Raw genomic sequence first — 15,030 nt, 5'->3', positions numbered from 1 at the left:
GAATCTGCTCGATCAGGGTTCATTAAACGTACAGTTAGATGTTAGATGTTTAGATCAATATATGTGGGATATGAGGATACACAATTACTATTATATCATAGTTTTTAAACGCTAATCAATGGTCTAGAAGCAAAACTAGTTAAGGAAGCATATTAAATGTTTCTTAAATAATAAAAAGAACAGAGTTTAACAGTTGATTAGCTGGATTAAAGATCGGGACGCCGTTGAAGAAGGAGATCGATCCATAATAGAGGATCAAGGTACCAACATATATTGCAAGTTGCAGTTTTCATTATTAGGATCAATTAGGCTAATTAATTACCACTATATATTGCAACTTGCACTCCTGAATCTTTAAAGACTCTCCCACGCGGTTTCATACCGATCCATATTTATATGTTAATGTGTTTTGATTGTATATTCGATAAATTAAAAACCATTGTTATATGCAAAAAAATTATTTGGCCCCATGCAGATGTTCAAAATAAAACTTAAGTCTTTTTTTTTTTAATCTGAATAATTAAGTTCATGTGAACGAATCAAAATGTTAGGTAAGTATTGCCAAACCAATACGTTTTGAAAAGCAGCCCGAGATTTGTACGATTAGTCGTTTTGTTGGAGATTGATTCTCATCTATTTCCCCAAATTTACAAACTATTTTCCCATTAATTAATTTATTTATTTTTTTTTTTTTGGTAAAAGGTTAAATTAACCATTAATTTATCTTTGTATTTATGGTTTAATATATCACAGTTTAAACTATTTTCCCATTCATTTATCTTTGTATTTATGGTATTTATAAATTAAAAATAAGAATCTTAATCGTTGTCTTAGGAGATATATCACAGTTTCTCATTATATTGACAAATGATAAAAAAACATTTAGAGGTAAATTAATTAATACTCCTTTTTTATAGTATTTCTTTGATTGATTTGATTTCATATGAACAAAGCAAGAATAATTACTTTTAGTGAAAAGAATATTGTGTTTGAAAATTCATCCCAACGATAATCAAATCAGGTAAAGTACATATTTTAGAAAAAACCATAAATCATGTGATAATTTTTTGGATATATAATTGACAAATAATTAGTGAGAAGCAAGAAAGCCATAGAATAATGTTACTTTCAACTTTCAAATCCACCATAAATAAGGTGACGCATATGTTTTACTAACATTTTTCTTCTATTGTAATAAATTTTTGGATTAGATTCGAACTCCTTTATAGAATGGGAAAGAAATTTTAAAACAGTGTGGTGCATGTATATAATTCAAGTATCACGGCACCTAAAAAATGTCAAGAAAATGCGAATATAGTGCTTCTGTGGTCCAATCCCCTATTTATAAACACATTATAATATTCTCAAATTTATTTAAATAGTTCATTATGTTTATATTCAATATTAAGAAGCTCATAACACTTGGGCAAGTAGCTCTTTTTTTTTTGGTGAATTGGGCAAAGAAAGAAATTATTTTAGAGAAATGGCATCCTAATTAACTAGCGACTATTATAGTATAATACAAAACTATTTTAAAATTAATAGGAGATGTTAACTATATATAAGATATAGTAGATGATAATTCAACCAACTCCATTACGAATGCTAATCAACGTATGACGTTAAGAAATCGATATTGAGCTCTAATAGCAATGTAGCATTGAAGATTATAATAATATAGTGAATATAACTTAACACTATATAAGTGAAAACTGATTTTTTTTAAAAAAATTCAAATAAGTTGACGACGCCTTAACTTTAAGGACCATGCCAAATTTGATTATTCGTTTATGTTCAAACTTCTAACACAACGTGTGTACTTGGTTGTCAAAGACATAAACTATTGAATTATATATATTTGGTTTTATTAAGGGAGTTATTAACATTAATTTGATGAAATTATAAATTACATATTGCATTACCTGTATATATCTCACTCAAAATATAAAAAGACACTAATTACTTTTCCATATATACGTATGCATGCATATTAAAATTGTAGCTACTTGTATGTTCGTAGATATATACAAATCATAAAGTTCTATAAAATACCATGATACAGTTTCATATATAGCGTACTTAATTGAACTCAACCACTCCAATAATCTTAATTAGAAGTCAATACCTGCTTTTGTCGTCCGCATCTTCATAACCTCTCTATTTATATATATCCATCACCAAACCTCTCTTATAATTATTCTTTATAACAAAGCTTAGATAATATTCGCCTTCTTTAAATCGTAGCCACAACACTGACTTCTTGTCATCTTCATAACCCTAATCAGCTCCTCACTTGTCTCGCTAACTCAGAATGAATCAATCCGAGCAGAATCACTTCTCCGGTAATTCTTAAGCTACTCTTATAAATCAAAAATCGATGCAATTATATTCTATTTCTGACTATAATTAATATTTTTGGTCACAGTGGAAAAGCCTTCACAAACGTCTTTGGGAGCGTACACAAGTCCACCGCCGATTGGTTATCCGACCAGAGATACGATGGTTGGTGATCCTCCGGCCGCAGCGATGGAGACTAAGTCTAAGGGCGATGGGTTTTGGAAAGGATGGTATGTTTTCTCTTTCATTTTAACGTACTCTCTTCTCTATAGATAGATATGGTTCTTACTATACGTGTTGCAAGATGTTCATACACAGCTCTTATTTTTAAATGATCTATCTCTATAATAGATTTTTTTTTTTTTTTTTTTTTCATGTGATAATATTCTTTATACTCGTCATATCAGGCAATAATTTTTGAGACTTCCGTGTGATATTTTTTAAAAAAGTTATGAAGTATCTCTAATATTTTCGACTCGAACTATTGGTTTGAAATGCATTATTTTTTTGTGTTTTTTTTTGGTAGAATGAGAATTGAGAATTGTGAAATAGAGTGCTTGGAAAAATAAAAACGGGTCAACATTTTATAGTTTTTTTTTCTTTTCAACATTTTAGTTGGGATTCAATTTAAAATATGGTGTTTTCTAGCAAAATTTGGTGCATTATTGGCATTTTTTTTTTTTGTTTATTTTTTTTAAAAAATTCACCCTTCACTTACTTTTTTTTCTCCTTCATTGACAAAAGATAAAAATTACTATTGAACTTCAGAGCCGGCTTAAAATTTGTTATTTTTCTCCCCAAATGAACAACCAATTAACATGATTTAAATCATGGTGTTTTACGTACGTTGCTAAAATACTTTTTTTTTTTCGATAAATTGTTACGATGCCCTTTTAAATATAGTAAACCCATATATCCTTTATATAAACTTGGTACTAACGGTTAACATGATCTGTGGTCTTGTCTAATGTCTATTGGCAGTTGTGCTGCCATATGCTGCTGCTGTGTTCTGGACGCATGCTTCTGAGACTTCGGTATTGACGTTTTCATGCAAATTATTGCTGTAATAAATTATATTTGATGCTAGTTAATTATGTTACGTACTCTCTTTTTTTTTCGTCGGCTGTTACGTACTCTTTGTATGGAACTAATACGCTCTGTGGATGGTTATTATTTGTTGTTATGTTTTATGTTTTATATTAAGTGATATTGGTTTGTCGAATGGATTCATTGAATGATCGAACCATCAGTTACACTTAAAAGGATTTAAAAATGAGCCGTTAGCTCGCGAGTTGGCTCAACTCAGCTCATTCTTTCATGAGCACGAATTCTGTTTTTTTAAATTATTTAATAAATTATATGATCGAGCTTAATTTAGATCATAAATTATATAAGCGAATTTTAGTGAATACGAACTAGCTCATGAACTCGAATTTGAGAGACAGATTCATGAACAAAAGAATTGAGATTACGTCACGTACGTGTACGTCATGTACGTGACGAAAGCTATATATCTCTGCATGAAACCATTCGGGTGTTATTAACCAAATGTTGCTTCAGAGACATGATTCGAGAGATAAGGGTTTTGTGTAGTATGTGTTCCTCTCTCTCATCTCAACCGTCGGTGTCGCTCTCTCCTCGGCTAAGGTAGGTCACTCCGGTGAGTTGTCCGTGAGTTGGCTGTTTTTATTGTTCAATAATAATATTGACTTTTCTTTAATTTCTTTTATTTTGAGCATACCCTAACTCTATATATATACGCGACGTCCTTATATGTAGAACCACACAACACTCTCTCGTCTTCATAATTCTCACTTGCTCATTCCTCAACTCCTCTAATCAGAATGGATCAATCCGAAAACAATTCCTTTTCCGGTACGTAATTCTTCAACTATTTTCTAAAGTCATGATCAAATATTGTCCGACATATATACAATTTTTTTTTATAAATATAATTATGATCAGTTACGTTATTCTACATACAAAACGTACACAAATTATATAATCTTTTTGGGCACAGTGGAAAAACCTTTACATACTTCATCAGGTCCCTACACGAGTCCGCCGCCGATTGGTTACCCGACTAGAGAACCGATGGTTGGTGACCCTCCGGCAGGACCAGTGGAAACAACTTCCAGGGGCGTTCCGAACGCAGAAGCCCTAGACAGCGCAGTGCAAAAAGGAAGGTATATATATATATTATACATTTCATTTTATTTACTCTCTTAATTATATATATACTATATATAATATGTTTATACTTCGGCTCTAATTTAATTACCCGGCAATTACTAATTATTTTTGCAATATATTCATCCGGCGTTCAACTTTCTTTCCTAATGATCTGTCTGTCTACAGTTCTTTTTGCTGTAGTTTGTCTACGCTTTGGGGTTGCTGCTGCGGAGACGACGCGGCAACATGAGACCGAAGTCGCTTGACCAAACCAGGAAAAAAAAAGCACTTATAGAAGATCCATCAATATAATATATTATCTTGACTTAGAGTCTTCCAAGTCTCAAGATATTATATGTACGTATTTTATTGTTTAATCCGTTTGTAAGGAGTCTCACGTTGTATTGTTTAAAGTTTATTTGCAAGTTTTACATATATCTGTAATGTTTTTTTTTTTTGTGTATTTTGTTTCTATATAAATCAAAGGAAAAAAAAAATTAGCTACTCTCATACGTGTACCTCTCGTAACAACCAAAAAAGGAATGAAAAGTAAACTCGTACGTAATGATCCTTGCATGGGACTCCTTAACTTCGGAAGAGAATCCCTAAACCTTAAAAAAAAAAAAAAAAAAAAAACTCATTGATTTCGGAACTAACGATTTCATACAAATTAATATTGCTGTACGATTTTGAAAATATTTGACAATAATGAGGATGTCTTAACAATAGTGAGATGGGTCATGGCTGTGTTTCGCTTTACAAATTTTACTTCAACTATAGAAATCTCTTAAATTAGAATATAGGTTTATTTCAATATATAGTTACTCTATTTCTTACTCTAAAGTATAAAATAATAAATTTATTTTTTTATTTAAATGTATTATATATTTTTATTTGTTCTTAATTTCTAAGATAACCCTTTAATATTAATTAAAGTCTACAAATAATATCCTTATTGTAACAAAAAAATCAATATTATTAAAATATTATTAAAAATTAATCTTGAAAAATAATTTGTATTCTATCTCATAAATACAAAAAAAAAAATGACTAATACATTTTTATTTAAACATCATCATTAGTGAAATTTCCCCACAAATGATTAATTAAAATGTTTTAGAGTGAAAATGAGTGTTTTGATCTTTAATTAATTGCACAAAGGAAAATAATAATGAGTGTTAATGAGCATATTTCCTAAAGGAAATATATAGCTTCTTTAGCTACGTAATATCGCATTACATTCCTTAGAAAGAACTTGAGCTTAATTAAACTAGAGAAATACTATCGAACTTTGTGTTAATAACAAGAAGAAAAACTCACATAATAATTGAAATACTCCCTTTCTCACCTTTTAATTTATTTACTAAGAAATCTTAAATTAATTAATAATCAAAACATGTTATGTAAAGGAATACAAAAAAAAAAACACAACGAGTGTTGAAGAGGTGTTAAAAGACAGATTCATGAACACACAATAATAAAATGATATTAATTACGTCACATACGTGACGAAAGCTATATATCTCTGCATGAAACCATTCGGCTGTTATTCACCAAAGGTTGCTTCAGAGACATGATTCGATAGATAAGGGTCTTTTGATATATGTGTTAAAAATGCTTCCGTCCATTTCTCACTGTCATCTCAACCATCGGTGTCGCTCTCCTTGGCTAAGGTAGGTCACTCCGGTGAGTTGTCCATGAGTCAGATGTTTTTGTCTCAACCATCGATGTCACTCTCTTCGGCTACGGTAGGTCACTCTGATCCAGTGAGTTGTCCGCGATATGTTTTTTTTCTTTCTTTCTTTTGGGTTAGAGATAGGAGATAATGTCTTCTACAATTTATTCAAATAAAATAAAAAACTAGAAACGGATATTTTGTGGGTATGCAGCCCCATTTACATTATATAACAACTTGCAAACTAACAATGTCAAAACATTAAAATAACAAAATCAAATGGTAAAGAAAACACATAATTAACTAATCCATATGTGAGATCATTAACTTTTCTATACATGTGATTAATTTGGACTATAAACGAAACATAGCACAACCGTACTAACAACCACAAAGGATAAGAATCGTGTATGCCTATCTTTAGAAAACTCACAACCAGTGGTAGATCTATAGAAATGGGTAAGGCACGTGCCCAATACTCACTTTTAAAAATTCTTCAATTGATTAGTTTACAATAATGTCTCTTAGTTCAATTGTTTTAAAGTGTCATATGATACACTCTGGTAACTGAGTTCAGTACCCTTTTTCTGCAATATTTTTCATTCTTTTCTTTCTAAAGCATTCGTTATTTTTCCAATTTTATCGGATGTCGGCGAAGGGACGCATTTGTTATTTCCCTTTGATGGTTTTTGTTACTGAAAACAACAAAAAAAAACTCATTGGCTAACTATGATTAGTGTCCTAGATACAAAATTTTCCCTTAGATCCGCCGTCGCCCGCAACCATTTCCATGTCCACCTCGCATTACACTCTTTAGAAAGAACTTGAGCTCTTAAACTTAAACACACAGAAATAAGTGTCCCTTCTCACCATATTTATTTATTTTATGGAATGTTAAATCAATTAATCATCAAAAAGAGGTTAAAGAAAATACAAGAAAAAAACACAGCCGAGTGTTGAAGAGGTGCTAAAAGATAGATTCATGAACAAAATAATTGAGATGACGTCATGTACGTGACGAAAGCCATCTCTGCATGAAACCATTTGGCTGTTGCTTCAGAGACTTGATTCGAGAGATAAGGGTCTTCTGTAATATATGTGTTGTAAACGCTTCCGTCCATTTCTCACTCTAATCTCTCTACCATCGGTGTCGCTCTCTCCTCGGCTAAGGTAGGTCACTCCGGTGAGTTGTCCGTGACCTTAGATGTTTTCATTGTAATTCAATCCCATAAAAATATTGACTTTTCTTTCTTTTATTTAGAGCTTACTTCAAAAAATTCCTAACTATATATATATATATATATATATCCGTCGTCCTTAACCTTAGAATCACAACACCCTCTCCTCTTCATAATTCCCACTTGCTCATTCAGCAACTCCTCAAATCAAAATGAATCAGCCCGAGACTAAGTCCAATGGCAACGGCGAAGAAAACAGAGAATCATCAGGGTACTTATATATATATATATTTTCTTCTTTTATACATGCATGTTTATAGTTTAGTTGCGTTAATTTCATAATGCAATGTATATATTGATCTGGCGTTCAATTCTTTCTTTATAATGAACTGTTTTGTCTACAGTTGTTCCACCTTTTGCCGTTATATGGGAAAGGCATTTCTCTGTTTTTTCACGTGGTGTTCGTGATGATGAGACTGATCGAAGTCGTTAACCAAACCAGAAAAAAACAACACGTTGTAGAAGATCCGTCAATACGATCCTCATCAAAATATATGTGGTTTTTATAATCCGTTTGTAAACCATATATATAAGGGTACTCCCATGTTGCAAGTTTTTTTTATATAAAAAGTTTATTTGCTTCACTTGTTGAAAGTGATCAATGATCTCATTTGTAATGTGTATTTGTGTTTAAAAACTGTGTTTGAGACTTTGATTGTTCTTTTTTTCAATTGTCTTGCTTCCAATCAAGATTCAATGATCCTTGCGCATGTGGATCTAATCGCCATGCAGTAGTTATGACTACATATCCAAATATATTATTATGTATCAGGTAGAAGTCAAACATGTCTTTTAATTTCTTTCATTTTTTTTTTCTTTTCGTAATATCATGGAAGCTATATAATAAGAGACTGCTCTATGCATGGCCAAATATTACATGTTGGATATGCAAAATTTCAATCTACTCAGTCATCTCTACTCTCTACATGCGGAGGCTCTCGGATTTCAATATGTTTTTCAATTGGATTGCTCGTTGTATATATGATCTTCGAAATGTTTTGTTTGAAGTAGATATATATATACAGTATATATATATATAATTTTGCTAGTCCAAATTAAATCTCTCCGAAGTGTTTTGTTTGAAGTAGATATATACATTACAATTTACACACTAAAACCATATATTTCAAAATTAATTAAATAAAACAAACTTAGAATTTGACCTCTGATATTAGATTATTTTAAATATTGCTTAAAGTTATTAGCAAACCTACAATGCTTAGTCAATGTCTAAATACTGAGACAAAGTTCGATATTGAATTAATATTTAAAATATATTATTTAATCAAATCACTATAAGAATAAAATATACTAACGACTAACACCAACAAAGTTTTTATAATTTAATTTTTGTAAAAAAAAAATCCTGAAACGTCAACACAAGTTATTAATATAGTAGAAAAAAATTCCCACAAACAAAAATCTAGTAGAAAAAAATAAAGTACGACAGCAAAATCAAATGATATATAATTTAGGATGTTAATAATAAAAGAACAAGTAAAAAAAATAAACTTCGGTTAATTGTGAAACAAAACTAAAATTCGGTTGTAAAGTTTTTAAAAAAAAAACATATTAAATGGTTTAAAGAAAAACATATAAACTGGTGTTCAAAAATATTTGCGAATTTGCTGGCTTCAGGGCCTTAAAATGATTTCAGAAAGTTATATGGGCCTTTTAGATCAGCTCATTGAAAATGGGCCGAATCTGATGTAGAAATGATCAAATTAGGGTTTTGGCTCAGCCATACTATATAGTGATAACCATCTCTTAAATTAGGGTTTCTTCTCTGCGGTGTGTGAGAAAGACCCGAAACAATGGTGAAGTTTCTGAAGCAGAACAAGGCCGTGATCCTCCTCCAAGGGCGTTACGCCGGAAAGAAGGCAGTGATCATCAAATCCTTCGACGACGGAAACAGCGGCCGCCATTACGGACACTGTCTCGTCGTCGGACTGAAGAAGTACCCGAGCAAAGTCATCCGCAAGGACTCAGCGAAGAAGACGGCGAAGAAGTCTCGTGTCAAGTGTTTCATCAAGCTCGTGAATTACCAGCATCTGATGCCTACTCGTTACACGCTCGATGTGGATCTGAAGGAAGTCGCGACCATCGATGCTCTTCAGAGCAAGGATAAGAAGGTGACTGCTCTTAAGGAAGCTAAGGCTAAGCTCGAGGAGCGTTTCAAGACTGGGAAGAATAGGTGGTTCTTCACCAAGCTCAGGTTCTGAAGAACCTTTGAGATTTTATCTTTTATCGGATTTATAATTTACTACATTTTGCTTTAGTTCTAGAAATGAATGTGGATCATGGTGGTGTTGAGACGTTTTGGTTTGAATTGAAGCTGGATTTTGTCTTTTTTGCTTATGATCATTTGTTTTATTGATGCCTTCATCGTCACTGAATGTGGAAATGTTGTTTAAGATTGTCAAATCTTGTTTCCAGTTTCTAGAGTGTGGAGTAAGTATTGAAATGGGTTTCTCTGATGATCAGTTTCCTTCAATCGAATCAAGAATAGTCTTAGGTTCTTCTTGTGTACTTAAGCAGTAATGGCATTGTTTGTAGTTTCTGTATACATAGTCTGTAGAAGCATGTTTGAGTTGTCACTCTCGATTTCAGGTTGATCCTATTGTGTTCTAAATAGAGAGTGTTTTACCCAAATAGCCGCACAAGAACATAGAGATGGTTAGGATGGGTGAATATAAAGTAAGTTAGGAGATGGTTATGAGTGTGTGTAGTGTGTGTAGTGGAGCTGCCATGTTATGTAGAGAAGTAAGCTAGGTAGCTGTGACTGTACACTTAAGTTCGACCAAATCTCCTTGGACCAAATCTCCTTGGACAAAATTTATGCGACTCAGTTGAAAAACTGTATACCAACTACTCTCATTCTCTTATTCATAACGAATTTCCAAGGTAAAATACCAAAACAAAGTTAGTGACTTTGTAGGAATCTCTTACAGCAATCATATCAAAAGATGCAGTGTATAAAATACCAACTGTTTTTAATCTCTTCATCAACGCGAAAATTAGAAATTTTGACTCTCATCAAAGCCCCTTCTGAGCTCAATGCCTCCGTTATACCTTTAAGCGTTGAATCTTCTCTGTCATGAGCCAATTTAAAAAGCTGCTCATCTTGTAACTAGCCTCCCCTCAGATTCATTCATTCATTCCTTGCGACTAGGACTGCTTGCTGGAATATTGTCAGTGTGCTTGAATCTGAAATCAAATGCACTATGAATGAGCTTATTCCTGATCAAAACACTGCATTACATATCTTTATAAAGCCTGTAATTATATGTATCTTCTCTGAGATGAGATATTTTTGTTAAATGTTTTTTTGTGAGTGTGGCAAAAAATGACTAGATTGTTGTTGATAGTTTAATCAATTACATAACCTCAACTCCTCAAAGATGTGTTAAGGAGTTTACTGCATACGAAGGAACTGACCTGCCCTTGTATCAGTTGCTTTTTTTAGCTTAGTGCAATCGATTTCGAAAATGACATTACTAAGTATATCACAACACTAAAAAGGTTGTGTACTCACTTCATATTCGTCACTATGATATTATCTTAACATTTGGCTCAACATTAATCCATTGCTTATGACTTTTCTGTAAAGGAACAAAAGATAGATGTACTAATAAGATGTAGAACAAGGACAAATTTTATCTTTGTCAACAATACTTTTGTTCCTTTACAGAGAAAGCTATATAGCTAAAAATAATAATTGAATTAAAAATCTATTAGTTATAGATTGTTTAAAAAAAAAAATTCAAATGTAGTAAATTTTTTTTTTATCTAAAAAAGTTAAGTACCAATTTATAGCTAATAACTAAAATTATAGAGACGTCCACAAAAGTTCCATTAATTTATGAAATTTATTATTAAGTTTAATTTAATAAATTTTGTGATAAGACCAAAAAACAAAAACAAAATATCACCTCTAGTATATATTTTTTTTATACCCAAAATCATGTTTGAAAGGACAAAAATTAAAAGAAACCCCACATAAAGTCAGTTATCATCGTATCAGACCTTACACTTTACTTAAATTATCACTTTAGTCCTCAAATTAAAAACCGATTTAACCACAAAAACAAGTTTAACCCAAAACAAGAGATTTAGATTTAATTTTAGAAGAAGAAGACGTCACAAAAAAAAAAAAAAGGTGTCGTTTTTATAAACCAGAAAAGCTGCCCAACTTGTTCTTCTCTCGAACCCTAAACGAGCCGGGTCATCTCAAAAATTTCTCCGACATTGCATTCCTCCGTCGTCCACAGATCCTTCTCCGCCGTTCCTTCAACTCTTCCTCCCCGGTCGATTCCACCTTCTTCTTCCCCGGAACCGAAGTCCTTGTACCGTAATTTGATCCTGTTTTTATTTCTTCTACCGAACCGATTTGTTGCGTAACCAACCCGGTCACAAACCTGCAAACCAAAAAGGTTTGTGCTTTGTTCTTATGAGTTTTGTTCAAAAACTCAGAAATTTATGATTTTGGTGCACTGGGTTTTAGAATTTCGATTTGTTAAAGCTCTTTCCTTGATGGGTCGATTCAATATAATCCGATTTGTTTCGGAAAAACGAAAATTTAACATCTTTGTTGCGAAATTTGCGAGCTTTTATGTAGCTGAGCTGAGTTCTTCTTATAAGTTGTGATCTCGTAATGTTTGGTTGGAGGATCTAGGGTTTTGGGAATTAGCAATGTAAATTCATGGGTTCTTTGTTTTGTGCGAGTTTTGCAGGATGGATTCCGATTTGGAGCCTGTAGCTCTTACACCCCAGAAACAAGACAGTGCGTGGAAGCACTGTGAAGTTTACAAATATGGGGACAGAGTTCAGATGAGATGTCTTTACTGCCGGAAGATGTTTAAAGGAGGTGGTATTACTAGGGTTAAGGAACATCTTGCGGGTAAGAAGGGACAAGGCACGATCTGTGATCAAGTTCCTGACGAGGTTCGTCTCTTCTTGCAGCAGTGTATTGATGGTACGGTGAGACGTCAGAGGAAGAGGCGTAAATCTACTCCTGAACCCTTGCCTATAGCTTATTTCCCTCCCTGTGAAGTGGAAAATCAGGTTCTTGCTCCTTCTGATGTGGACAACGGGTTTAAATCGCCGAGTTCGGATGTTGTTGCTGGTCAAAGCACAGGGAGGACGAAGCAGAGAACTTACAGGAGTAGAAAGAATAACGCTTTTGAGAGAAATGATTTGGCTAATGTTGAAGTTGGTGGTGTGAACAATATGAGTGACTTGATTGGTCGAGATATGGACAATTTGATTCCTGTGGCTATTAGTAGCGTGAAGAACATTGTGCATCCGTCTTCCAAAGACCGGGAAAAAACTGTTCACATGGCCATGGGACGGTTTCTGTTTGATATTGGAGCTGATTTTGATGCGGCTAATTCTGTTAATTTCCAACCGTTTATCGATGCAATTGTTTCTGGAGGATTTGGTGTTTCTATTCCCTCACATGATGACCTCCGAGGTTGGATTTTGAAGAGTTGCGTAGAGGAAGTGAAGAAAGAAGTTGATGAATGCAAATCTCTGTGGAAAAGGACAGGCTGTTCCGTTCTAGTTCAGGAATTAAACTCCAACGAAGGCTGCCCTAAGATCCTCAAGTTTTTGGTTTACTGCCAGGAAAAGGTAGTGTTTCTGAAATCCGTTGACGCATCAGAGATAATAGATTCTGAGGATAAATTGTATGAGTTACTTAAGGAGGTGGTTGAAGAGATAGGCGATACCAATGTTGTTCAAGTTATTACCAAATGTGAAGACCATTATGTCGCTGCTGGGAAAAGGTTGATGGATGTGTATCCTTCTTTATACTGGGTTCCTTGTGCTGCACACTGCATAGACAAGATGCTGGAAGAGTTCGGAAAGATGGAATGGATAAGCGAAATTATCGCACAAGCTCAAACTGTCACAAAAATTATATACAATCACAGTGGTGTTTTGAATCTGATGAGGAAATTCACTTATGGAATTGATATTGTGCAACCAGGCTTTACCAGTTCGGCCACAAATTTTACAACAATGGCAAGAATTGCCGATCTAAAACCCCATTTGCAGGCCATGGTTACTTCATCCGAGTGGAACGATTGTTCATACTCGAAGGAAGCTGGTGGATTAGCAATGACTGAGACTATCAATGATGAGAATTTCTGGAAGGGATTAACATTGGCAAACTTTATAACTGGTCCTCTTTTGCGGGTTTTGAGGATAGTTTGTTCTGAAAGGAAGCCTGCAATGGGGTATGTCTATGCAGCAGTATACCGAGCAAAGGAAGCAATTAAGACACATATGATACACAGGGAGGATTACACAATCTACTGGAAAATTATAGATAGGTGGTGGTTGCAACAACATCGTCTTCCTTTGCATGCTGCTGGTTTCTATCTTAACCCAAGGTTCTTCTATAGCATTGACGAAGAAATGCGTAGTGAGATCCATCTAGCGGTGGTTGATTGCATAGAGAAGTTGGTCCCTGACGTCAACATTCAAGATATAATCATTAAGGACATAAACTCATACAAGAATGCTCTTGGGATTTTCGGAAGGAACTTGGCAATCAGAGCTCGTGACACAATGCTTCCTGGTACACCAATAATTTTGTTATTTGCTGAAATCTCATTAAGACTTCATATGTTCAATTGTTTTGTATGTACTTAACAATTTCATTTCCTTTAGCTGAATGGTGGTCTACATATGGAGAAAGCTGTTTGAACCTGTCACGTTTTGCTATACGCATCCTGAGTCAGACATGCAGCTCAACGATTGGCTCAGGGGGAAACCTGACACTAATCTCCCAGATATATGAATCAAAGAACTCCATTGAGCGACAACGGCTCAGCGATCTTGTATTTGTACAGTATAACATGCGCCTCAGACGACTGTAAGTTGAAATTCTCTTACTCTTCTGGATTAGACATTGTGTTTCTTCAAATCAGAACATGAACGGTTTTTCTGTGTCTGTTTCCTCTAGGGGCAGCAGCGAAAACAGCGGAGATGACACTGTAGACCCGTTATCACACAGCAACATGGAAGTTGTTGAAGACTGGGTTTCGAGAAACCAAGTTTGTATAGAAGGGAATGGAAGCTCAGACTGGAAGTCACTTGAGCCGATTAAGAGAACAGAAGAAGTAGCTGTTGTTATCGATGAAACAGAAGACTTGGCTTCAGGTAAAAAGCTTCACATGCAGAATCTAGTTTTTGATAATATGTTCTTGCTCAATATATTGGTGTGAGAGAGTTGTTGTATAAAAGGTTTTTGAATGAAATGTGAACAGGTTTCGATGATGCTGAGATATTCAAGTTGGAAAAGGAAGCTAGTTATGAAGGTGGTTATTCGGAGAACCTGTTCACATGAACTTGACCTCTCTCTTTGTAATCAATCATCTTAGGGTTTAATTTGTGATACCTCTTAGAGTTTGATTTGTATTATTAATAGAAGTCTTTACCAATTTAAGTTGTATCTCAGAAACTAATATTTTTCAGGATTCTTCTTCTCCTTCTTATGATTGAAATGTTGTTTGGACATAAGCCAATCTTGATTCTTAAAACGGATAAGTGAAATAAAAAAGACTTAAAAATTCAGATACTATATAAAGAAGTCTTATCCTC

General features: G+C 33.7%; 4 protein-coding genes and 1 long non-coding RNA gene across 6 annotated transcripts; all 5 read left to right on the top strand.

Moving 5' to 3' along the window:
• The first annotated feature begins 2,199 nt into the window (after window positions 1-2,199).
• On the top strand, window positions 2,200-3,563 carry LOC17891811 (cysteine-rich and transmembrane domain-containing protein PCC1). Its single transcript, XM_006298988.2, has 3 exons — window positions 2,200-2,342; window positions 2,426-2,567; window positions 3,319-3,563. Exons 1-3 carry the CDS (start codon window positions 2,312-2,314, stop codon window positions 3,362-3,364), a joined length of 219 nt encoding a protein of 72 aa, XP_006299050.1. The 5' UTR covers window positions 2,200-2,311; the 3' UTR covers window positions 3,365-3,563.
• A 558-nt stretch (window positions 3,564-4,121) lies between these two features.
• On the top strand, window positions 4,122-4,972 carry LOC17891402 (cysteine-rich and transmembrane domain-containing protein PCC1). 2 transcript variants are annotated; one of them, XM_023786635.1, is made up of 3 exons: window positions 4,122-4,212; window positions 4,385-4,523; window positions 4,696-4,972. In XM_023786635.1, exons 1-3 carry the CDS (start codon window positions 4,182-4,184, stop codon window positions 4,757-4,759), a joined length of 234 nt encoding a protein of 77 aa, XP_023642403.1. In that variant the 5' UTR covers window positions 4,122-4,181; the 3' UTR covers window positions 4,760-4,972. The 2 variants fall into 2 exon arrangements, with proteins under 2 accessions (XP_023642403.1, XP_023642402.1); XM_023786634.1 differs by having other exon boundaries at window positions 4,358-4,523.
• A 2,384-nt stretch (window positions 4,973-7,356) lies between these two features.
• On the top strand, window positions 7,357-8,085 carry LOC111831683. Its single transcript, XR_002834797.1, has 2 exons — window positions 7,357-7,633; window positions 7,767-8,085. It is a non-coding gene; the product is annotated as an uncharacterized LOC111831683 (long non-coding RNA).
• A 1,113-nt stretch (window positions 8,086-9,198) lies between these two features.
• On the top strand, window positions 9,199-9,864 carry LOC17893363 (60S ribosomal protein L27-2). Its single transcript, XM_006298731.2, has one exon. The coding sequence runs from the start codon at window positions 9,237-9,239 to the stop codon at window positions 9,642-9,644; it is 408 nt and encodes a 135-aa protein (XP_006298793.1). The 5' UTR covers window positions 9,199-9,236; the 3' UTR covers window positions 9,645-9,864.
• Window positions 9,865-11,594: 1,730 nt separating this feature from the next.
• On the top strand, window positions 11,595-14,946 carry LOC111831381. The gene is made up of 5 exons (XM_023785319.1): window positions 11,595-11,855; window positions 12,156-14,005; window positions 14,098-14,302; window positions 14,393-14,589; window positions 14,697-14,946. The coding sequence occupies exons 2-5, from the start codon at window positions 12,157-12,159 to the stop codon at window positions 14,774-14,776; spliced, it is 2,331 nt and encodes a 776-aa protein (XP_023641087.1). The 5' UTR covers window positions 11,595-11,855; window position 12,156; the 3' UTR covers window positions 14,777-14,946.
• Window positions 14,947-15,030: the final 84 nt, after the last annotated feature.

The sequence above is a fragment of the Capsella rubella genome, unplaced genomic scaffold (assembly GCF_000375325.1).
Source record: "Capsella rubella cultivar Monte Gargano unplaced genomic scaffold, Caprub1_0 scaffold_3, whole genome shotgun sequence".
NCBI lineage: Eukaryota > Viridiplantae > Streptophyta > Magnoliopsida > Brassicales > Brassicaceae > Capsella > Capsella rubella.
This window is presented reverse-complemented; position numbering and strand designations above follow the sequence as displayed.

Bases quoted from the DNA above. Each gene is read 5' to 3' on its own strand.
- LOC17891811 (XM_006298988.2), top strand. From the start codon at position 2,312: ATGAATCAATCCGAGCAGAATCACTTCTCCG. The intron at 2,343-2,425 runs GTAATTCTTAAG...TTTTGGTCACAG, and splicing joins CGAGCAGAATCACTTCTCCG to TGGAAAAGCCTTCACAAACG. The intron at 2,568-3,318 runs GTATGTTTTCTC...GTCTATTGGCAG, and splicing joins GATGGGTTTTGGAAAGGATG to TTGTGCTGCCATATGCTGCT.
- LOC17893363 (XM_006298731.2), top strand. From the start codon at position 9,237: ATGGTGAAGTTTCTGAAGCAGAACAAGGCCGTGATCCTCCTCCAAGGG.
- LOC17891402 (XM_023786634.1), top strand. From the start codon at position 4,182: ATGGATCAATCCGAAAACAATTCCTTTTCCG. The intron at 4,213-4,357 runs GTACGTAATTCT...TTTTGGGCACAG, and splicing joins CGAAAACAATTCCTTTTCCG to TGGAAAAACCTTTACATACT. The intron at 4,524-4,695 runs GTATATATATAT...GTCTGTCTACAG, and splicing joins AGCGCAGTGCAAAAAGGAAG to TTCTTTTTGCTGTAGTTTGT.
- LOC111831381 (XM_023785319.1), top strand. From the start codon at position 12,157: ATGGATTCCGATTTGGAGCCTGTAGCTCTTACACCCCAGAAACAAGAC. The intron at 14,303-14,392 runs GTAAGTTGAAAT...TGTTTCCTCTAG, and splicing joins AACATGCGCCTCAGACGACT to GGGCAGCAGCGAAAACAGCG. The intron at 14,590-14,696 runs GTAAAAAGCTTC...AAATGTGAACAG, and splicing joins AACAGAAGACTTGGCTTCAG to GTTTCGATGATGCTGAGATA.